Source organism: Salvelinus sp. IW2-2015, unplaced genomic scaffold (assembly GCF_002910315.2).
Source record: "Salvelinus sp. IW2-2015 unplaced genomic scaffold, ASM291031v2 Un_scaffold1832, whole genome shotgun sequence".
NCBI classification, from domain to species: domain Eukaryota; kingdom Metazoa; phylum Chordata; class Actinopteri; order Salmoniformes; family Salmonidae; genus Salvelinus; species Salvelinus sp. IW2-2015.
The window spans coordinates 90,095-115,537 of NW_019943203.1; the positions used below are offsets into that span (position 1 = coordinate 90,095).

The 25,443-nt window shown below is 41.9% G+C and overlaps 1 protein-coding gene across 2 annotated transcripts; it reads right to left on the reverse strand.

The window, feature by feature from the left end:
* Positions 1-104: 104 nt before the first annotated feature.
* Positions 105-24,070, reverse strand: LOC112072140 (nucleotide sugar transporter SLC35D2). Of its 2 annotated transcripts, XM_024139562.2 has the most exons (12): positions 23,719-24,069; positions 23,240-23,273; positions 23,064-23,150; positions 22,915-22,982; positions 19,661-19,732; positions 15,332-15,400; positions 14,446-14,548; positions 8,471-8,563; positions 5,543-5,610; positions 5,351-5,429; positions 3,660-3,742; positions 105-3,537 (listed from the first exon to the last, which is right to left on the reverse strand). In XM_024139562.2, exons 1-12 carry the CDS (start codon positions 23,826-23,828, stop codon positions 3,435-3,437), a joined length of 969 nt encoding a protein of 322 aa, XP_023995330.1. In that variant the 5' UTR covers positions 23,829-24,069; the 3' UTR covers positions 105-3,434. The 2 variants fall into 2 exon arrangements, with proteins under 2 accessions (XP_023995330.1, XP_023995331.1); XM_024139563.2 differs by lacking the exon at positions 19,661-19,732 and having other exon boundaries at positions 23,719-24,070.
* Between the last annotated feature and the right edge of the window lie 1,373 nt (positions 24,071-25,443).

The following is a 25,443-nucleotide window of genomic DNA, read 5'->3' on the forward strand; positions in this document are numbered from 1 at the left end:
CATTGAAGGTATACATTAGGCTTAACCTGCTGCGTTTAGCCTCTGACTGTCAGTGGTCTAGCAGAGTGCGATAAACAGAAAAAAAGATCAATTTCACTATGTACTAAAATACTTGGAAGGCTTGTAGATGAGGTATTTTTAATGTTAAAAAAACATTGTTCTGGTTTTGAAGATAGTTTGACATGTTACAGATGCCTTGTTAGGTGATCAACATGATTCACTCAACTTACTACACAGATCAGTAACACAAAGTAAGTACACCCAGCTAAAACCTTGGGGAGTGCAGACATTGGTATATCAAAAAGGTGAATATCGCCACACCTGACAACTTGACTGTTGTTGGGTAATGGCATGTAAAAGGACCCTGACAAGTATTAAACAGCCTTCAGGGTTAAGTTAGTCCCATCCTTAACCCTTAGGGGAGAAGTTGACCTCTGACAGCCAAACTATGAAACAAATCTAAAAGCTTTAACAAAAGCAAGGTGTTGCCTGCCAGCTACAGTTAAAACAGACCCACTAATCAATGAGACGTGCTCGCAGAAAGTGACGCTTGCGCTAGGTAAAAACTAAACAGCATATTGGGTCAATAGACTCAACTTCTGTGATGTTTTGGTGCTCTGGCTACCCAAACTGCTTGCGTCGGCCAAATGCCACGCCAACGGAAGGGTCTGGATCCCGGCGATTTCTAGAAAGCAAACATGCTAACCGTTTTGATTGGTCCCAGAGACAGATGTGCTGTGCCAGAACACACTTGGATAAAGCAGCGTTTAGAAAATGTGTCATTGGCTTCGATACCCTGGTTAAAGACGATCTGATGACTTTGTTTTGTACAACACCCTTCATTATGAGGGCAGTCTCAGACTGAAGTATGTAGCGAACATAGAGCAGCGGAAGAATTCAATTTGAGTTGTTATGAAACAAACCCGTGCACATACTGTCTGTGACAGCAAAGTCTTGCATCTCGCTCATCTCAATATCTGCGGTGCTGCTCGTGGCTACATTTTGCTGAGTCTACCTTTAAATGTCTTTGTATGCTTCAAGTCTAAGGAAAACATGGAGCTTTTATTGTTAGGGTGGAGTTAACCTCTGGTCTTTAGGGCCCAGACACCTATAGTTTGGTGGCAGAGAGTACTTAGCACCTCTGAACGTAATTTGTGAACAGTGTGTGCACCGATTTTCCATGTAGAAGCACGAGTCAGACGTCTACAGAGGGTGGTCCCTAACGATCGGCACACGAACGCTAGATCCACATTCGGCGCGATGTGTGAAAGCTTTTAGGGTAAGTTAACCCTGGACATGGCGTGTCACAGTAAGGCATCTATAGTTCACCTTCTCCCAACACTGGCTAAATACAGACGGACCTTCTAACATTGGCTAGCTAGAACGACAGCTGGTAAAAGTGCAATAATATTGTTTTTAAAAGCAAATGAAAAGATTTGACAATCATAAACTTAACATAATTGCCTCTACAGAGACCCAGTCACACATACAAACCCTTTATAAAACCCAGAGCAGACATTCAGAAATACTGGAGAATGACAATATTAACAGTTTCTTTTCAGATACAGTTGAAATCAGAAGTTTACATACACTTAGGTTGGAGTCATTAAAACTTGTTTTTCAACCACTCCACTAGTTTTGGCAAGTCGGTTAGAACATCTACTTTGTGTATGACACAAGTAATTTTTCCAACAATTGTTTACAGACAGATTATTTCACTTATAATTCACTGTGTCAGAAGTTTCCATACACTAAGTTGACTGTGCCTTTAAACAGCTTGGGAAATGATGTCAATTGGAGGTGTGGATGTATTTCAAGGCCTACCTTCAAACTCAGTGCCTCTTTGCTTGACATCATGGGAAAATCAAAAGAAATCAGCCAAGACCTCAGAAAATAAATTGTAGACCTCCACAAGTCTGGTTCATCCTTGGGAGCAATTTCCAAACGCCTGAAGGTACCACGTTCATCTGTACAAACAATAGTACGCAAGTATAAACACCATGGCACCACGCAGCCGTCATACCGCTCAGGAAGGAGACACGTTCTGTCTCCTAGAGATGAACGTACTTTGGTGCGAAAAGTGCAAATCAATCCCAGAACAACAGCAAAGGACCTTGTGAAGATGCTGGAGGAAACAGGTAAAAAAGTATCTATATCCACAGTAAAACGAGTCCTATATTGACGTAACCTGAAAGGACGCTCAGCAAGGAAGAAGCCACTGCTCCAAACCCGCCATAAAAAAGCCACACTACGGTTTGAAACAAAAATATTACTGTTTGGCCATAATGAGCATCGTTATGTTTGGAGGAAAAAGGGGGACGCTTGCAAGCCGAAGAACACCATCCCAACCGTGAAGCACGGGGGTGGCAGCATCATGTTGTGGGGGTGCTTTGCTGCAGGAGGGTCTGGTGCACTTTACAAAATGGATGGCATGAAGAAGGAATATTATGGGGATATATTGAAGCAACATCTCAAGACATCAGTCAGGAAGTTAAAGCTTGGTCGCAAATGGGTTGAATGACCCCAAGCATACTTCCAAAGTTGTGGCAAAATGGCTTAAGGACAACAAAGTCAAGGTATTGGAGTGGCCATCACAAAGCCCTGACCTCAATCCCATAGAAAATGTGTGGGCAGAACTGAAAAAGCGTGTGCGAGCAAGGAGGCCTACAAACCTGACTCAGTTACACCAGCTCTGTTAGGAGGAATGGGCCAAAATTCACCCAACTTATTGTGGGAAGCTTGTGGAAGGAAACGTTTGACCAATGTTAAACAATTTTGAAGACATTGCAACCAAATACTAATTGAGTGTATGTAAACTTCTGACCCACTGGGAATGTGATTCTCTCTATTATTCTGACATTTCACATTCTGAAAATAAAGTGGTGATCCTAATTGACCTAAGACAGGGAAATTTTACTACGATTTAATGTCAGGAATTGTGAAACTGAGTATTGTATTTGGCTAAGGTATATGTAAACTTCCTACTCTAACTGTATGATGGTCAACATCACCCACATAATACTGCCTCAGATTCCATTGGACCATTCCATGTTGGTTCTACACATTCTGCTTGGTTCTGACATCAGGAGATAATTCAATCCCCATGAACACATTTCACCAAAAACGGGAACACCGTGCTCTCCATGATGTAATCGTCTAATGACTAATGATGAGGAAGTAAAAGCACCCTTTAAAATCGATCCGTTATAAATATCGTAATCATCTTGCCCCAGCACCGCCCTCCTAATCCATGTGTCCAGTGGGAGGAGCCTGTTGCCACGGTGGGGTGTCCAGTTGGTTGCTATGGTAACCACAGCTGTTAAGTCCATAAATACAACATGTACCAAAAATAGAATGTTATCTTGTACCATTAACATTTGAAAAAGGATCTCCAGTGACTTTTCCTCCGGCATACCATTGATGTCACCATGATGTCATACCACCACTTTCCCCTTGATCTCCATGGCGTTCTCAGAGGGTTTACTGGACTGTTCCTCTGTCAGAGTAATGTAGGAGTACACCAGGCTACCTGCAATACTGACACACACACACACACACACACACCATTAACTGTCTGAAATGAATTACTATTTCTGCTGTTGTGTGACTGGTTCAGTGTGCAATAGTGACTTAAGTCCAAATATATATCTGGTACATACCTGATATTTAACCCAATGAAATTTGTCCAAGAGAAAATGTAGTCCCCACCAAACACCATCCCGATGTATGTCACTAGAATATTCTGTAAGAAAGAGCGCAGTAGAAGGATTAAAAAACGTTTTATCGTGTCATTATTGATGGGTTAGAGAGCATTTGTCATTATTAATGGGTTAGAAAAGTTTTGTCAACAGGTTCGGGTTAGAGAGCGTTTTATCATGTCATTATTAGGGATGCACAATATAAAATCGGTGAACTTGCCGACATTAGCCAAAAATGCCGACATCGGTATCGGCCCGATGTCAAAGCTACCGTGCATACCTATATAACGTAGGTACATGACGTAATGGCGTTACACGTGCAACACAGCACTCCTAACCTAGCCCACACAATGTCTGCTGTGTGGATCGAGCAGTCATTTGAAAGAGTAAGAACATTTCAGCTAGACAACTCAAAAGGTGAAATCTATTAACGCCAAAGTAATGGAATTCATTGCCCTTGACAATCAACCGTTCTCTGTCGTGGGTGATGTTGGCTTTCGCCGACACTACCAAGTGTGCTATTTTTCAGATGTTACCCTACCGGAGTTACACTGCTATTAGCTTCACACCGTTTGGGTCTTTGTGTGTCAAAAAGAAACAGTAGTACTGTCAAAGCTGTACAGAAAAGTAAACACCGGCCACGAACGATGTGTTTACAATATTGCGTTGGTAATAAAGCATAATAATTTGTTTGATCGCAACTTCTGGGGTAGCTAGCTTTAGCTTGGTACCTAGCCAGCACCAATACAACCAGCATGAAAACAATGATCAGTAGAAACTGCAGTCATTTTCATTATTCTTAGCAATGATTTAGGAATCCTTGTGAGTATTAGCTAGGTTGCCACTTGTTGTTCATGATAATAAATTAGCTTTGGGCAACAGGGTTAAGCAGCCAGCTAGCTTCATCTGGCTAGTGAGGCTCGACCTGACCGGGTTATGTGTTGTGAAGCTAGTCACAATAAGGATTAGGCACAATGGTGGAATTTGCGATTTGCCTTCAAAATAAAACTAGGCAAGTCAGTTAAGAACAAATTCTTATTTACAACGACGGCCCGGACGATGCTGGGCCAATTGTGCGCCACCCTATGAGACTCCCAATCACGGCCGGATGTTATCCAGCCTGGATTCGAACCAGGGACTGTAGTCACCCATCTTGCACTGAGATGCAGTGCCTTAGACCGCTGCGTCCATGTGTGTGTGTTAACTATTTAACTGTACTAGAATGCTTAAAACGCCGCAAATAAAAGTTATCTGAAAATATCAGCCAATCACTAGTCATTATTGATGGGTTAGAGCATTTTATGTCATTATTGATGGGTTAGAGAGCGTTTTATCATGTCATTAATAATGGGTTAGTTAACGTTTTATCATTTCATTATTGATAGGGTAGGGTTAGAGAGCGTTTTATGTCATTATTAATGCGTTAGAGAGCATTTTATCAGGTCATTATTAATGGATTAGGGTTAGAGTGTTTTATCACATGGTTATTGATGGGTTAGTAAGCGTTCTCTCATGCCATTATTGATGGGTGGGTTAGTGTTTTATGTCATTAATGGGTTAGGGTAAGAGCATTTGATCACCTCATTAATGATGGGTTAGGGTAAGACATTTTATCTTGTCATTATTAATGGGGTTCTGTTCTGGGAGCTTACCTTGATACAGCCCACGATGGTGGTGGTTAGAGCTGAGTTGTATTGTGTACAGAGCACTGTAGAATACATCAGCACAAACCTGCAATACACCACAAGTCATCACACACACAGCACAGAAGGGTAGAAAACAGACGGAAGAGGAGTAGGGAAGAGGGGTAGAGAACAGACAGAGGATAAGAGTCAGGATCTCACCCCATTATACAGGATAGGATGAACTGGCTGAGAAACAGGATGTCTGACCAGCCATCATACTCCACCGCCTGTAGACATACACCATCATTAAGACAGCAGAGAAAGTGTATTTAGTAGTAGCTAACAACATAATGGCAGCTTTATGTGTTTCTGGCTGCTGGCCTCTTCACTTCCTGAGTTTGGAAAACCAGGTCTCTCTGTACCACTCTCTCAGACACTGTCTCTCTGTCTCGCACTCTTTTGGTATCTTATTAGGATCCCCATTAGCTGTTGCAAAAGCAGCAGCTACTCTTCCTGGGGTCCACACAAAACATGACATAATACAGAACATTAATAGACAAGTACAGCTCAAGTACAGAACTACAAAAGCGGCACACGTAGCCTACATCTCAATACACACACAAACTATTTAGGTCAAACGGGAGAGGTGTTGCTTTATCTGTTTTTTTAAACCAGGTTTGCTGTTCATTTGACCAATATGAGATACAGTATTATATAGAGCCATTATTGCATGTTTTCTTGTTTGTTCTGGATTTAAGGACTATGAAAAGACCCCTGGTGGCATGTCTGTTGGGGTAAGTGTGTGTGTCAGAGCTGTGTGTAAGTTGATTGCTAACAATCTGGAATTTAATATTCATGTTTCTTATAAAAAGAAGAACTGATGCAGTCAGTCTCTCCTCAACTCTTAGCCAAGAGAGACTGGCATTTTTCCAGTTGCTTGCGAAAGTATTAACCCCCTTGGCATTTTTCCCATTTTGTTGCCTTACAACCTGGAATTAAAATAGTTTTTTGGGGGGTTTGTATCATTTGATTTATACAACATGCCTACCACTTTGAAGATGCTAAATATTTTTTATTGTGAAACAAGCAAGAAATAAGACAAAAAAACAGAACTTGAGCGTGCATAACTATTCACCCCCCAAAGTCAATACTTTGTAGAGCCACCTTGTGCAGCAATTACWGCTGCAAGTCTCTTGGGGTATGTCTCTATAAGCTTGGCACATCTAGCCACTGGGATTTTTGCCCATTCTTCAAGGCAAAACTGCTCCCAGCTCCTTCAAGTTGGATGGGTTCCTGCTGGTGTACAGCAATCTTTTAGTCATACCACAGATTCTCAATTGGATTGAGGTCTGGGCTTTGACTAGGCCATTCCAATGCATTTAAATGTTTCCCCTTAAACCACTTGAGTGTTGCTTTAGCAGTATGCTTAGGGTCATTGTCCTGCTGGAAGGTGAACCTCCGTCCCAGTCTCAAATCTCTGGAAGACTGAAACAGGTTTCCCTCAAGAATTTCCCTGTATTTAGAGCCATCCTTCAATTCTGACCAGTTTCCCAGTCTCTGCTGATGAAAAACATCCCCACAGCATGATGCTGCCACCACCATGCTTCACTGTGGGGATGGMGTTCTCGGGGTGATGAGAGGTGTTGGGTTTGTACCAGACATAGCGTTTTCCTTGATGGCCAAAAAGCAAAATTTTWGTTTCATCTGACCAGAGTACCTTCTTTCCATATGTTTGGGGAGTCTCCCACATGCCTTTGGCAAACACCAAACGCGTTCGCTTATTTTTTTCTTAAGCAATGCCATTTTCTGGCCACTCTTCTGTAAAGCCCAACTCTGTGGAGTGTACGGCTTAAAGTGGTCCTATGGACAGATACTCCAATCTCCGGTGTGGAGCTTTGCAGCTTTTTCAGGGTTATCCTAGTTTTTTTTGTTGCCTCTATGATTAATGCCCTCCTTGCCTGGTCCGTGAGTTTTGGTGGGCAGCCCTCATGTGGTGCCATATTCTTTCCATTTTTTAATAATGGATTTAATGGTGCTCCGTGGGATGTTCAATGTTCCGGATATTTTTTACTAACCCAACCCTGATCTGTACTTCTCCACAACCTTGTCCCTGACCTGTTTGGAGAGCTCCTTGGTCTTCATGGTGCCGCTTGCTTACTGGTGTTGCAGACTCTGGGGCCTTTCAGAACAGGTGTATATATACTGAGATCATGTGACACTTAAATAAAGTCCACCTGTGTGCAATCTAACTAATTATGTTACTTCTGAAGGTAATTGGTTGCACCAGATCTTATTTAGGGGCTGCATAGCAAAGGGGGTAAATACATATGCACGCACCACTTTTCCGATTTTTTTTTTTAATTATTGAAACAATTCATTAGCTGTGGTTGATGAGTATCTGGTTGAATCATCAGCATACATGGACATACAGGCTTTCTGTAATGCCAGTGACAGGTCATTGGTCAAAATAGAAACAAGTGGCGTAGCTAAAGAGCTGCCCTGTGGTACACTACACCTTAAATGTTTGACATTAAGGAAGCTTCCATTAAAGAAACCCCTCTGAGTTCTATTAGATAGCTCTGAATCCACGATATTGCAATCTGAGGTTGAAAATCCATAAATTCTCTCAACAACAGGTTATGGTCAAAGGCTGCACTGAAATCTAACAGAACAGCACCCACAATCGTCTTCTTTTACATTTAAGTCAGTGAAGTACATGTTGAGTGCCCTTCTCTATAAGCATGCTGAAAGTCTGTTGTTAATTTGTTTACAGAGAAATAGCATTGTATTTGGTTGTACTGTATTTCCAACAGTTTGCTAAGAGTTGGCAGCAAGCTGATAGGTCTGGTGTTAGAACCAGTAAAGGCCGCTTTACCACTCTTGGGTAGCCGAATSACTTTGACTTCCCTCCAGGCCTGAGGACAAAGACTTTCCTCTAGGCTCAGATTAAAGACATGACAGACAGATGCTTTTCTTTAATTATTAGTTTTTTCATGCATGAGTACGACGGCTAACTGTTCGTTGTTGACYTTTCCTGCCTAAGTTTGCCCACTTTGCCAATTGTCTCGCGCCCTCCCTCTCAGTCTCTCCATGACATCAGCACATTGAGACTGCTGCCACACAGACCGGTAGACAGACATATCTTACCCTCTGAACGTCTCCAGTGAGTTGAGCTAGCAGCATTGTTGGAAAGATCATAAACAACGCATTATAATACAGCAAGCCATACTTCCCCAGCTCCTGAGGGGGAGGGAGAGAGGGGAGGGGCAAGAGGGAGAGAGGGGAGGGGCAGAAGAGGCAGGAAAAAGAGGGAGAGAAGAGAACAGAGAGGGTTATTCATGATGGTACATTCCTCTCTAGCCAGCATACAGCTGTCACCAGCTCACTGCTCTGGTTGTTGGGACGGCATGCTAACTCCATATATGGTGGTAGAATAGTACCTCAGTGTCTATGCTGGTAGCTTTATCATTAGTCTAAAGAACAGTACATAAAAATTACTTTGGCAGTAGTAGAATAGTATAACTAGAGGTAGAATATAACTAGTAGTAGAATAGTATAACTAGTAGTAGAATAGTATAACTAGTGGTAGAATAGTATAACTAGCGGTAGTATAGTATAACTAGCAGTATAGCTAGTGGTAGAATAGTATAACTAGTAGTAGAATAGTATAACTAGCAGTATAGCTAGTAGTAGAATAGTATAACTAGCGGTAGAATAGTATAACTAGTAGTATAGCTAGTGGTAGAACAGTATAACTAGTGGTATAACTAGTACTATAGCTAGTGGTAGAACAGTATAACTAGTGGTATAACTAGTAGTAGAATAGTATAATTAGTAGTATAGCTAGTGGTATAACAGTAGTAGAAAGTATAACTAGTAGTAGAATAGTACAGCTAGTGTAGAACAGATAACTAGTAGTATAGCTAGTGGTAGAACAGTATAACTAGTAGTAGAATAGTATAACTAGTGGTATAATAGTATGATAGTATAACTGATGGTACAATAGTATAACTAGTGGTATAACTAGTGGTGATGAGAGATCATAAAACAAGTATACATTAGTAGTCAAAGCAGTAGCATAAAGTGAATTAGAAAGCTAGCAGACAGTGTAATATGAGTGCAACAGCCAACCTCATGTCAACTCCCAAAATTAACTCTCATTCAGAAGTCACTTTCTAAACATATCTCAGCCTGCCTGTGCTCTACTGGAGTACAAGCCTTGATCATTTATTGATTTAAAACTTCAGTCACAAGTTTTGTCTGATTAACTGATGAACTAAACTAACTGGTATCCAACAATAACATGTGAAGGATAGCTTGCCTTCCATTATCTCCACATATACTACATGACCAAAGTATGTGGACACCTGCTCTACAAACATCTCATTCCAAAATCACGGGCATTAAAATATGGATTTCGTCCCCCCTTTGCTGGGAAGGCTTTCCACTGGACGTTGGAACATTGCTGCGGGGACTTGCTTCCATTCAGCCACAAGAGCATTAGTAAGGTTAGGTACTGATGTCGGCCGATTGGGCCTGGCTCGCAGTCGATGTTCCAATTCATCCCAAAGGTGTTCGATGGGGTTGAGGTCAGGAATCTGTGCAGGCCAGTCAAGTTCTTCCACACCGATCTCGACAAACCATTTCTGTATGGACCTCGCTTTGTGCACGGGGTCATTGTCATGCTGAAACAGGAAACGGCCTTCCCCAAACTGTTTCCAAAAAGTTGGAAGCACAGAATAGTCTAGAATGTCATTGTATGCTGTCGAGTTAAGATTTCCCTTCACTGGAACTAAGGGGCCGGAACCATGAAAAACAGCTCCAGACCATTATTCCTCCACCTCCCTGACCAAGGCCCTTCTCCCCCGATTGCTCAAATTAATGTAATAKATTTTTGAATAAGGCTGTAACGTAACAAAATGTGGGGAAAGTGAAAGGGTCTGAATACTTTCCGAATGCTCGGTGCTAAATATATTAGTACAGCTAGGTACAACATACGGTATCAGTCAAAAGTTTGGACACACCTCTTTCAAGGGTTTTTCTTTATTTTTTCTATTTTCTACATTGTAGAATATTGAAGACATCAAAACTATGAAATAACACATATGTAGTAAACAAAAAAAGCATTCAAAATATATTTTAGATTCTTCAAAGTAGCCTTGATGACAGCTTTGCACATACTTGGCATTCTCTCAACCTGCTTCATCTGGAATGCTTTTCCAACAATCTTGAAGGAGTTCCTACATATGCTGAGCACTTGTTGGCTGCTTTTCCTTCACACCGTCCAACTCATCCCAAACCATCTCAATTGGGTTGAGATCGGGTGATTGTGAAGGCTAGGTCATCTGATGCAGCACTCCATCCCTCTCCTTCTTGGTCAAATAGCCCTTACACAACCTGGAGGTGTGTTGGGCCATTGTCCTGTTGAAAAACAAATGATAGTCCCACTAAGACCAAACCAGATAGGATGGCGTATCGCGACAGAATGCTGTGGTATCCATGCTGGTTAAGTGTGCCTTGAATTCTAAATAAATCACATACAGTGTCACCAGCAAYGCACCATCACACCTCCTCCTCCATGCTTCATGGTGGGAACCACACATGCGGAGATCATCCGTTCACCTACTCTGCATCTCACAAAGACACGGCGGTTGGAACCAAAAATCTCAAATTAGAACTCAGACCAAAGGACAGATTTCCACCGGTCTAATGTCCCTTACTCTTCTTTCTTGGCCCAAGCAAGTCAATTCTTCTTATCGGTGTCCTTTAGTAGTGGTTTCTTTGCAGCAATTCGACCATGAAGGCCTGATTCACGCAGTCTCCTCTGAACAGTTGATGTTGAGGTGTGTTTGTTACTTGAACTCTGTGAAGCATTTATTTGGGCTGCAATCTGAGGTGCAGTTAACTCTAATGAATGTATCCTCTGCAGCAGAGGTAACTCTGGGTCTTCCTTTCCTGTGGCGGTCCTCATGAGAGCCAGTTTCATCATAGCACTTGAAGAAACTTAATGTTCCGAAGTAGGGATGGACTGTCCTTTCTCTTTGCTTATTTGAGCTGTTCTTGCCATAATATGGACTGGTCTTTCACCAAATAGGGCTATCTTCTGTATACCACCTACTGTGTCACAACACAACTGATTGGCTCAAACACATTGAGGAAATAAATGCCACAAATGTACTTTGAACAAGGTACACCTGTTAATTGAAATGCATTCCAGGTGACTACCTCATGAAGCTGGTTGACAGAATGCCAAGAGTGACTACTTTGAACAATCTCAAATATAAAATATATTTTGATTGGTTTACACGTTTTTGGTTACTACATGTGTTATTTCATAGTTTTGATGTCGTCACTATTATTCTACAATGTAAAAAATAGTAGAAAGAAAAAACCTGGAATGTGTAGGTGTTTCCAAACTTTTGACTGGTACTGTATATTAGTCCAGCTGGGTGCTACATACAGTACTAGTCAAAAGTTGACACACTTACTCATTCAATATGTGGAATTTCTTCCCTTCTTAATGCGTTTGAGCCAATCAGAAGACCCAGAGTTACCTCTGCTGCAGAGGTTCATTAGTTACCAGCCTCAGAAATTGCAGCCCAAATAACAGACAACTCAACATCAACTCTTCAGAGGAGACTGCATGAATCAGGTCTTCATGCTCAAATTGCTGAAAAGAAACCTCTACTTAAGGTCACCAACAAAAAAGACTTGCTTGTGCCAAGAAAAACGAGCAAAGGACATTAGACCAGTGGAAATCTGTCATTTGGTCTGATCAGTCCAAATTTGAGATTTTTGGTTCCAACCAGTGTGTCTTTGAGATGCAGAGTAGGTGAACGGATGATCTCTGCATGTGTGGTTCCCACTGTGAAGCATGGAGGTGATGGTGCTTTGCTGGTGACACTGTCTGATTTATTTAGAATTCAAGGCACACTTAACCTGCATGGCAACCACAGCATTCTGTAGCGATACGCCATCCCATCTGGTTTGCGCTTAGTGGGACTATCATTTGTTTTACAACAGGACAATGATCCAACACACCTCCAGGCTGTGCAAGGGCTATTTGACCAAGAAGGAGAGGGATGGAGTGCTGCATCAGATGACCTGGCCTCCACAATCACCCTACCTTAACCCAATTGATATGGTTTGGGATGAGTTGGACCACAGAGTTAAGGAAAAGCAGCCAACAAGTGCTCAGCATATGTGGGAACTCCCTTCAAGACTGTTGGAAAAGCAGGTTGACAGAAGGACAAAGCTGTCATCAAGGCAAAGGGTGGCTGCTTTTTTGGTTACTACATGATTTCATGTGTTATTTCATAGTTTTGATGTCTTCACTATTATTCTACAATGAAGAAAATAGTTTAAAAAAAGCAAAACCCTTGAATCTGTAGTTGTGTCCACACTTTTGACTTGTACTATATGAATGTATATATACYGTTGGAGTCGGAAGTTTACATACACCTTAGCCAAATACATTTTAACTCAGTTTTTCACAATTCCTGACATTTAATCGTAGTAAAATTTCTCTGTCTTAGGTCAGTTAGGATCACCACTTTATTTTAAGAATGTGAAATGTCAGAATAATAAGAGAGAATGATTTATTTCAGGTTTTATTTCTTTCATCACATTCCCAGTGGGTCAGAAGTTTACATACATTCAATTAGTATTCGGTAGCATTGCCTTTAAACTGTTTAACTTGGGTCAAACGTTCCGGGTTGCCTTCCACAAGCTTTCAATAATAAGTTGYGTGAATTTTGGCCCATTCCTCCTGACAGAGCTGGAGTAACTGAGTCAGGTTTTTAGGCCTCCTTGCTCGCACATGCTTTTTCAGTTCTGCCCACAAATTTTCTATAGGATTGAGGTCAGGGCCTTGTGATGGCCACTCCAATACCTTGACTTTGTTGTCCTTAAACCATTTTGCCACAACTTTGGAAGTATGCTTGGGGTCATTGTCCATTTGGAAGACCCATTTGCGACCAAGCTTTAACTTCCTGACTGATGTCTTGAGATGTTGCTTCAATATAACGACATAATGTTCCTACCTCATGATGCCATCTATTTTGTGAAGTGCACCAGTACCTCCTGCAGCAAAGCACCCCCACAACATGATGCTGCCACCCCCGTGCTTCACGGTTGGGATGGTGTTCTTCGGCTTGCAAGCBTCCCCCTTTTTCCTCCAAACATAACGATGGTCATTATGGCCAAACAGTTCTATTTCTGTTTCATCAGTCCAGAGGACATTTCTCCAAAAACTACAATCTTTGTCCCCATGTGCAGTTGCAAACCGTAGTCTGGCTTTTTTATGGCGGTTTTGGAGCAGTGGCTTCTTCCTTGCTGAGCGGCCTTTCAGGATATGTCGATATAGGACTCGTTTTACTGTGGATATAGATACATTTGTACCCGTTTCCTCAAGCATCTTCACAAGGTCCTTTGCTGTTGTTCTGGGATTGATTTGCACTTTTCGCACCAAAGTACGTTACTCTCTAGGAGACAGAACGTGTCTCCTTCCTGAGCGGTATGATGGCTGCGTGGTCCCATGGTGTTTATACTTGCGTACTATTGTTTGTACAGATGAACGTGGTACCTTCAGACGTTTGGAAAGTGCTCCCAAGGATGAATTTCTAAGGTCTTGGCTGATTTCTTTTGATTTTCCCATGATGCCAGGCAAAGAGGCACTGAGTTTGAAGGTAGGCCTTGAAATACATCCACAGGTACACCTCCAATTGACTCAAATGATGTCAATTAGCCTATCAGAAGCTTCTAAAACCATGACATAATTTTCTGGAATTTTCCAAGCTGTTTAAAGGCACTGTCAACTTAGTGTATGTAAACTTCTGACCCACTGGAATTGTGATACAGTGAAGTAAACAATTGTTGGAAAAATTACTTGTGTCATGCACAAAGTAGATGTCCTAACCGACTTGCCAAAACTATAGTTTGTTAACAAGAAATTTGTGGAGTGGTTGAAAAACGATTTTTAATGACTCCAACCTAAGTGTATGTAAACTTCCGACTTCAACTGTATATACATACACACACAAATATATTATATACACACACACACACACACATTAGTCCAGCTAGCTGCTACATACCTTCGAGTCCAGCTAGCTGCTACATACCTTCGAGTCTAGCTTCTGCTTGACGTAGGCTCCGTTAGCTGCAGTCAGAACATCATTTAGCAGAATAAACACATAGCCTTGGAGGTCGAAAGACAGGTCAGCACTGGAGAGAGAGAACACGTACGGACGGACACACACAGCAGGTCAGTGCAGTAGAGCGCAGAGACAGGTCAGAAACATAAGGGAGGGTGAACATGTTGAAACATGTATTTAGCTGGGGGCAGAGACTCAGCTAACACACGCCGTAAAGATAACATTCTAGAGAGGGCATGACTCCTCCAGCACAACTCAAAGAGATCATTTAAACACTTTATGAATTGATTCATTTTATTTTTGGTAAAACAATATGCACAGTTTAAAACAGTTATTAAACTGCTAGAAACCCAGAGGATGACACATGAAAGCGTAAACACTTGTTTCCAATCTGGTCATTCAGTGTGGACAAAACAGGACACATGAAGATTATTATAATGATTTAATATGAAAAAATAAATAGTATATGCTTGATCTCTTTGAATGATATTTATTTATTTACCATGATGAAATAAATGAACTGACCTTTAAATGTATTTATTAGAATAACCAAATGAGAGGTAACTAGAAGACTGACCTAAGTAATATAAAAATAATTACCATCATGATTGATAAAGCATGACCTAAAGATTAAATTATAATTATGACATAGAGAATGTATAAAAAAGCGGATCCTGAAGATAATTAAATAATATTACCAATATGAATAAAGCTGACCTAAGATATTATATACCATATGAATAAAGCTGACCTAAGATATTATATACCATATGAATAAAGTGGTCCTATTGATGATATACCATGACTAAAGCTGACGTCAGAGACTCTTCACACCTGGAGCAGTAGAACGTACCTTGCTGCTACAAACGCCCCCAGGATCATAGTAAACACTGTTAGCTGGACAGGCCTGGAGAATGTCTTCCTGAAGTTGAAGAGTAAAAGGTTAGAGACTAAGTACAGGCCATCAGACAGTCTTCAAACCTCTTGATTTATTCCATGTTGTGTTACAGCCCGAATTCAAAATGGATTCAATAGATTTCACCAAATAACCCATTTTAACWAAGTTTAAACATGTATTTAGAAATTGTCGCAAATGTATTGAAACTGAAATACAGAAATGTCTAATTTACATAAGCATTCACACCCTTGAGTCAATACATGTCAGAATCACTTTTGGAAGTCTTTCTAGGTAAGTCTAACAGCTTTGCACACCAGGATTATAAAATATTTGCACATTATACATTTTTTTATTCTTCAAGCTCTGTCAAGTTGGTTGTTTCTAGACAGAAATGTTCAAGTCTTGACAGATTTTTAAGCCAATTTACACTTAACACAAATAAAACGCAACATACAATTTCAAAGATTTTACTAAGTTACAGTTCATATAAGAAAATCAGTCAACTGAAAAATTCATTAGGCCCTAAGCTATGGATTTAACGACTGGGAATACAGATATTTTTTTAAAGATAGGGGCGTCGATCAGAAACCAGTAAGTATCTGGTGTGACATATCCTTCGCATAAAGTTGATCAAGTTGTTGATTGTGGTCTGTGGAATGCTGTCCCACTCAGCTTGCTGGATATTGGCAGGAACTGGAACATGCTGTCGTACACGTCGATCCAGAGCATCCCAAACATGCTCAATGGGTGACATGTCTGGTGAGTATGCAGACCATGGACGAACTGGGACATTTTCAACTTCCAGGGATTGTGTACAGGTCCTTGCGACATGGGGCCATGTATTACCATGCTGAAACATGAGGTGATGGTGGATGAAAGGCAAAAAAAAAAAAATGGGCCTCAGAATCTCGTCACGGTACATTACATAACCAAAAGTATCTGGACACCTGCTCGTCGAACATCTCATTCCAAAATCATGGGCATTAATATGGAGTTGGTCACCCCTTTMCTGCCATAACAACATACACTCTTCTGGGAAGGCAAACCACTAGATGTTGGAACATTTCGATCAGCCACAAGACCATTAGTAAGGCCGGGCACTGATGTTGGGTGATTAGGCCTGGCTCGCAGTCGGCGTTAAAATTCTTCCCGAAGGTGTTCGATGGGGTTGAGGTCAGGGATCTGTGCAGGCCAGTCAAGCTCTTCCACACCGATCTCGACAATCCATTTCTGTATGGACCTCGCTTTGTGCATGGGGGCACTGTCATGCTGAAACAGTAAAGGGCCTTCCTCAAACTGTTGCCAAAGTTGGAAGCACAGAATAGTCTAGAATGTCATTGTATGCTGTAGCATTAAGATTTCCCTTTACTGGAACTAAGGGGCCTAGCCCGAACCATGAAAAACAGCTCCAGACCACTATTCCTCCTTCACCAAACTTTAGTTGGCACTATGCAATCGGGCAGGTAGCGTTGTCCTGGCATCCGCCAAACCCAGATTTGTCCGTCGGACTGCCAGATGGTGAAGCTTGATTGATCACTCCAGTGGACGCGTTTCCAATGGTCCAGAGTCTATTGGCTGCGAGCTTTACACAACTCCAGCCGACGTTTGGCATTGCGCATGGTGATCTTAGGCTTGTGTGCGGCTGCTCGGCCATGGAAACCCATTTCACGAAGCTCCCAACGAARAGTTCTTGTGCTGACGTTGCTTCCAGAGGCAGTTTGGAACTCTCTAGTGAGTGTTGCAACCGAGGACCGACAATATTTACAAGCTAATTTGAAGAGGTGTCCACATACACTATATACAAAAGTATCTCTGTAACATGTCTGAGTATGCAGGCCACAGAAGAAACATTTTCAGCTTCCAGGAACTGTGTACAGATCCTTGTGACATGGGGCTGWGCATTATCATGCTGAAACAGGAGACTATGGCGGTGGATGAATGGCACAATAATGGGCCTCAGGATCTCGTCATGTTATTTCTGTGCGTTCAAATTGCGCTTGTTGTCCGTAGCTTATACCTGCCCATACCATAACCCCACCACCACGGGTCACTCTGTTCACCATGTGACATCAGCAAACCGCTCGCCCACACAACGCAATGCACGTAGTCTGCCATCTGCCTGGTACAGTTGAAGCCAGGATTCATCCATGAAGAGCGCATTTCTCCAGTGTGCCAGTAGCCATCGAAGGTGAGCATTTGCCCACTGACGTTGGTTACGACGCCAAACTGCAGTCAGGTCAAGACCCTGGTGAGGATGACGAGCGGGCAGATGAGCTTGCCGGAGACCTTTTCTGACCTTTTGTGCAGAAATTAGTGCTCGTCTCAGACAATCCCACAGGTGAAAAAGTCAGATGTGAAGGGGCTGGCGTGGTTGTTACACTTTGCTTGCCGATGTGAGGCCGTTTGGACGTACTGCCAAACTCTTTAAAACAACGTTGGAGGCGGATTACGGTAGAGAAATGTAACATTCAATTATCTGGCAACAGCTCTGGTGGACATTCCTGTAGTCACCATGCCAATTACACACTCCCAACTTGAGACATCTGTGGCATTGTGTTGTGTGAGACAACTGCACATTTTAGAGTGGCCGTTTATTGTACCCAGCACAAGGTGCACCTGTGTAATGATCATGCTGTTTAATCAGCTTCTTGATATGCCACTCCTGTCAGGTGGATGGATTATCTTGGCAAAGGAGAAATGCTCACTAAGACGTTTTTAAACAAATGTATGCACAACATTTCTGGGATCTTTCATTTCAGCTCATGAAAATGGGGACTAGCACAATAAAAGAACACCTTACGGCACGACAGGGACTGTGAAGAGACATTTTTATGCATTTTGTATTATGTAGTGTATTACGTGATACGTGGTTATCTCGCCTGGCTATCTTAAGAACAATGCACTAGCTGTGGGCCGCTCTGTTCGGGAYCGTCTGCTGAATGGCTGAATTGTCATGTAAATGTGGTGCTATGTATGTATTTTATTTGTCGTTTCCTGTTTGGACAGCAGGAAGAGTTGCCACTACCTCTTCAGCTAATTTGGGATCCTAATAAATACTGAACCAGGTTTTCCTCTAGGATTTTGCATGTGCTTAGCTCTATAGTGTTTTTTATCCTAAACAACTCTAGTCCTTGCCATGCCAAGCATACCCATAACATGGTGCAGCCACCACCATGCTTGAAAATATATAGTGGTACTCAGTGATGTGTTGGATTTGCCCGAAACATAATGCTTTGTATTCAGGACATAGAGTAAATTTCTTTGCCACATTTTGTGCAGTTTTACTTTAGTGCCTTATTGTCAACAGGATGCATGTTTTGGAATACTTATATTCTGTACAGGATTCCTTTTCATTCTGTCACTTAGTTTAGTATATCAATTACAATGTTGTTGATCATCAGTTTTCTCCTATCACAGCCATTAAAATCTGTAACTGTTTTAAAAAGTCACCATTGGCCTCATGGTGAAATCCCTGAGCGTTTTCCTTCCTCTCCGGCAACTGAGTTATGAAGGACGCCTGTATCTTTGTAGTAACTGGGTGTATTGATACACCATCCAAAATGTAATTAATTACTTCACCATGCTCAAAGGGATATTCAATGTCTGCTTTTTTTTAACAATCTACCAATAGGTGCCTTTCTTTGCGAGGAGTTGGAAAACATCCCTGGCCTTTGTGGTTGAATCTGTGTGAAATTCACTGCTCGACTGAGGGACCTTACAGATAATTTTATGTGTGGGGTACAGAGATGAGGTAGTCATTCAAAAATCTTGTTAAACACCATTATTACACACAGAGTGAGTCCATGCAACTTATTATGTGACTTGTTAAGCACATTTTTACTCCTGAACTTATTCAGGCTTGCCGTAACAAAGGGGTTTAACACTCATTTGAGTCAAGACATTTCAGCTTGACATTTTTTTATTAATTTGTAAAACATAATACCACATTGACATTATGGGGTATTGTGTGTAGGCCAGTGACAACAAAACATTTTTTTWAATAKATTTTGAAATTCAGGCTGTAAGACAACAAAATGTGGAAAAAGTCAAGGGGTGAATACTTGGTGGAGGCACTATTTTATTACAGACATACAGACTGGTCATTTAGGGGTGAATCCTAACTGCCACTTAAACAAATATGTTCCCTTGGTCTCCAATGACATAAATGCATGACTACAGGAAAATCACATAGTAGAAGTTAGGATTCTCCCTTTAGAGGGTAGAGAAAACAACGCTGTTTAACCTAGTGTTCCAATATTCAAAATGAGTATATTTAAATCATACTTGAGCAGCAGAACTTCAGCCATCATGGTGAAGAGGATGGAGAACCTCCTGAGGACTGTGAACATCGGCAGGCTGTGAGAGAACAATATCATCATCTATCCACTACCTCCAAAACAACACAGCTAGATGAAGCCTCAACCTACAACCCCAACCTGCGCCCCCAGATAACCCCAACCTATAACCATTCCAGATAACCCTAACCTATAACCATTCCAGATAACCCCAACCTATAACCATTCCAGATAACCCCATATAACCCCAACCTATAACCATTCCAGATAACCCCAACCTATAACCATTCCAGATACCCCCAACCTATAACCATTCCAGATAACCCCAGATAACCCCAACCTATAACCATTCCATATAACCCCAACCTATAACCATTCCATATAACCCCATATAACCCCAACCTATAACCATTCCATATAACCAGAGCATCATTCAGAAAGTATTCAGACCCATGATGTTTCCACATGTTGTTACATTACAGCCTTATTCTAAAATGAGTTTTCCCCCTTTTCAAACTACACACAATACCCCATAATGAGAAAGCAAAAACAGGTTTAGACATTTTGGTAAATGCATTAAAAATAAACAGAAATACCTTCTTTACATAAGTATTCAGACCCTTTACTCAGTACATTGTTGAAACACCTTTAGCAGCGAGTACAGCCTTGAGTCTTCTTGGGTATGAAGATACAAACTTGGCACACCTCTATGTAGGGAGTTTCTCCCATTCTTCTCTGCAGATCTGCTCAAGCTCTCAGGTTGGATTGGTAGCGTCGCTGCACAGCTATTTTCACGTCTCTCCAGTTATCATGTTCAAGTCCGGGCTCTGGCTGGGCCACTCAAGGACATTCAGAGACTTGTCCCAAAGCCACTGCTGCTGTGTCTTGGCTGTGTGCTTCGGGTCGTTGTCCTGTTGGAAGATGAACGATCACCCCAGTCTGAGGTCCTGAGCGCTCTGGAGCAGGTTTTCATCAAGGATCTTTGTACTATGCTCGGTTCATCTCTCTCTCAATCCAGATTCATCTCCCAGTCCCTGCCACTGAAAAACATTCCCACAGCACGATGCTGCCACCARCATGCTTCACTGTAGGGATGGTGCCAGGTTTCCTCCAGACATGACGCTTGGCATTCAGGCCAAAGAGTTCAATCTTGGTTTCATCAGACCAGAGAACCTCGTTCTAAAGGTCTGAGAGTCCTTTAGGTGCCTTTTGGCAAATTCCAAGGGGGCTGACGTGTGCCTTTTACTGAGGAGTGGCTTCCGTCTGGCCACTCCACCATAAAGGCTTGATTGGTGGAGTGCTGCAGAGATAGTTGTTCTTCAAGAAGGTTATCCCATCTCCACAGAGGAACTCTGTCAGTCACCTCCCTGACCAAGGCCCTTCCCAATTGCTCAGTTTGGCCAGGCAGTCAGCTCTAAGGAAGAGTCTAGGTGGTTCCATACTTGTTCCATTTAAGAATGATGGATGCCACTGTGTTGTTGGGGACCTTCAATGCTCCAGAAATGTTTTGGTACCCTTCCCCAGATCTGTACCTCGACACAATCCWGTATCAGAGGATTGTCTACGGACAATTGCTTCGACCTCATGGCTTGGTTTTTGCTCTGGCATGCGCTGTCAACTGTGGGACCTTACAGGTGTATGCCTGTCCAATCAATTGAATTTACCACAGGTGGAATCCAATCAAGTTGTAGAAACATCAAGGATGATCAATGGAAATAGGATGCACCTGAGCTCAATTTCGAGTCTCATAGCAAAGGGTCTGAATACTTACTTTATTTACATCTTTTTTTTTTTTTTTTATACATTTACAAACATCGCTAAAAACCTGTTTTCGTTTTGTCATTATGTGGTATTGTGTGTAGATTGATGAGGAACATGTTTATTTTAATCCCTTTTAGAATAAGGCTGTAACGTAACAAAATGTGGGAAAACAGAAGGGGTCTGAATACTTTCCGAACCTCCGGGTAGCCACAACATAGGGCTGGGCAATATGACGATATATATCATGTGACAATAGAAAAACATCTATCGTTTAATATTATGCTCTATCGTTTATTCCGTTGTGTCGCAAATCACACTCTTTACGGCAATATTTTTTGTCAACTTGACGACGCTTTGCGTTCTAGACATTTGCAACACAAACATGGAGTGAACGTGACATAGAGCACGGAGACAAGGAGCTCGTACCTTAAAGAGGAGCTACTTCGGTCATGGACGTGGTTTGGGTATGAAAAGTCTGACACGGACCAGAAAACCGTCCTTTGCAAAATATGCCGCAGGCCGGTCCTGAGAACAGGCTCAAACACCACTAACCTCTTTTACCACCTACGCAAGAATCATGTGAAACAGTTTTTTATTTATTTAAATGTTATCTTACCTTTATTTAACTAGGCAAGTCAGTTAAGAACAAATTCTTATTTTCAATGGCGGCCTAGGAACAGTGGGTTAACTGCCTGTTCAGGGGCAGAACGACAGATTTGTACCTTGTCAGCTCGGGGATATGAACCTGCAACCTTTCGGTTACTAGTCCCAACGCACCAGGCTACCCTGCCCTGTGAAACAGTACAGAGAGAGTCTACGGATGAGACCCAAAAAAGTAAAGTTGAGTGCTCAAAACAAATCCGACTCAGACGTTGCAAGAGCGTTTGCCCGCGGCACACCATATGGCAAAGAATCACGAAGATGGAAGGAGATAACAGCTGCTGTTACAACTTACATCTGCAAAGACATGGCCCCAATTTACAGTCAAGAAACAGGGGTTTCGTGAGTTAACACCCGACCCAAGGTACCAAATTGATATGCGACACGTATTAATGCCAAAATAACATGCAACACAGGCAACCCCCCCAATTTTTATATATATATGTTTGCAACTATAGTTMAAGTGTTTTCCATTTACCTTTTTCGATTTTATACATTATTTTATATTTTGTTACATGCTTAATTGAAAATGTGCAAAGGTTCTAAATAAAAGGAGAACTTATCAAATATGATTAAGAACCTTTAATTTGTTGAGTTTAATTCAAAATGTAATGAGAAATAGGCCTTTACATGTGGTCATTTTATATAAACTATTGATTCATTGAATTCACAGAAAATGTACTATATCATGATATGTATCGTTATCGGATTTGAAATGACCTATATCGGGATATGAGATTTTGGCCATATCGCCCAGCCCTACCACGACATATATCCATTACATATAACCATAACATATAAACCCAGATAACCATAACATACTTTAGCCGTTTTGTTCCAAACAGTCCAGTTATCTGGTTCCCTACGTACAAGAAAGGGAGCGGGAAGGTCTGCAACAAGAGAAACACGTTACACACACAAAGATGGACACAGACAGACATGCACACCTACCTATTAGCTGACTGACTCACCTTGCGAGGTATACTATGGTCGAAGTCTGGGAAACTTAGCACCCTCAGAGCCTTGCCCACCCACAGCACGACCACGGTGGCCAGCATCTACAACACAGACACCTCAGTTATACTGGAGTAACACACCGCACTTTCTCTTGCGCTCTCTCACACACAAACACAGGAATAACACCTACCTGACCGATGCCGACACATATTGACGAGGGGAACCTGAAAGTAAAAATGTATCGTACTGTGACAAGAAAACAGCTTGAGAAAATTGACAAACATCTCGTGTAACTTTGTGATATGAAGGTGCCCCAAACCGTGACACATCGACAAAGCTACAGTAGTCAGRTAGCTAGTGTAGCGATCAAAGTTAATTATTTAAAGTTTAACGTTAGCCACCAAAGCCTCAAACCTGTAGCTAAGTTACCTACATAGACAATATAAATAACTGTCTAAATGTGTATCTAACGTTAGTAGGAAGTAGCTCGCTGACGTTAATTAACTAGCTAAATAACGTAACCTGTCCAAGCAATATTATCTAACTAGCAAGTGAGTTTACGTTAGCTAGTTAATGAATAGCCTGACCAGAATCAAACGGTACGTAGCATCGCTGTGTGTCTAGATGTTTTTGGAACTAGCGAACAGCCTAAACGGAAATCAAACAAACCTATAGTTTGTGAGGATGCTCTTGTTTACCACGACGATGAGGAAAGAACTGAGTCCGTAAAATACCGCGGCGAACAGCTTCACGAACACCGTGAGAGATTTGTCCGCCATCCCCAAGCACTCTTTCCTCTTTCCCACTCTCTATCCTTCTCTAGAAAAGTCTAAGTCTAAATGGGATCATTGGGACGTCCGGTAAAAGGTAGACTCGACGATATGACGTTGCCACGAGCAGCACCGCAGAAATGGACTGTATTCGAGATAATCAAAACGACTGCAGGCGACTGACTGACCTYCAAATCACCTTGCATCATAAATAACTCATTATTATTTGTAGATCAGTCAGTCACAATTTACCAATGATACATAACGGTGTTGATGCACTCGAACACGGACAGTATCTGCGCATGTGCACGGGTTGCTTCACGCTGTGTACGGCGTTGTTGCCAGGGCTCCAAAACAGCGGAGCAGTTATCCCCACGCTTCAACGCCCTTAGTTTTTGCGGAAATTAACCAACTATGCTGTTCACTTTCTGCATCTATATCATATCGCTGAGTCTACCTTTAAGGTAAAGTTAGGGTTATGATTTAGGATGTGGACGTATTAAGGATCCCATAGAGCACTAACCATCCTCCTCTCTCTCAGCCATCGCTTGCTTGGCCTGCGTCAGAGGAAGAGGAATGAGAGGCACAACTCGGCGGAAAATCTGTCAATTTCAATTCGAGGGGCTTTATTGGCATGGGAAACATGTTTACGTTGCCAAAGCAAGTGAAATAGATAATAAACAAAAGTGAAATAAACAAAAAAGTAACAGTAAACACACTCACAAAAGTTTTAAAATAATAAAGGCATTTCACATGTCATATTATGTAACAGTATAACTTTAAACCGTCCACTCGCCCCGACACGGGCGCGAACCAGGGACCTTCTGCACACATCAACAACGGTCGCCCACGAAGCATCGTTACCCATCGCTCCACAAAAGCCGCGGCCCTTGCAGAGCAAGGGGAAACCCTACTTCAAGTCTCAGAGCAAGTGAAGTAACCGATTGAAACACCATTAGCGCGTACCCGCTAACTAGCTAGCCATTTCACATCCGTTACACTCACCCCCCTTTCGACCTCCTCCTTTTCCGCAGCAACCAGTGATCCGGGTCAACAGCATCAATGGTAACCGATTAACTTTAAACCGTCCCCTCGCCCRGACACGGGCGCGAACCAGGGACCTTCTGCACACATCAACAACGGTCACCCACGAAGCATCGTTACCCATCGCTCCACAAAAGCTGCGGCCCTTGCAGAGCAAGGGGAAACCCTACTTCAAGTCTCAGAGCAAGTGACGTAACCGATTGAAACGCTATTAGCGCGTACCCGCTAACTAGCTAGCCATTTCACATCCGTTACATCTACATACAGTGTTGTAATGATGTGTAAATAGTTAAAGTACAAGAGTAGTGCACATAACATTTGATTTGAAGACAGGCTATGTCACATGCGCCGAATACGTAGACCTTACAGTGAAATGCTTACTTACAAGCCACTAACCAATAATGCAGTTTAAGAAATAGAGTTAATAAAATATTTACTAAATTAACTAGTGAAAAAAAAAATCMAAAACATTGAAATATAACAAGAAAATTACAAAACAATAACGAGGCTATATGCAGGGAGTACCGGTACTGAGTCAATGTGCGGGATTACAGGTTAGTCAAGGTAATTTGTACATGTA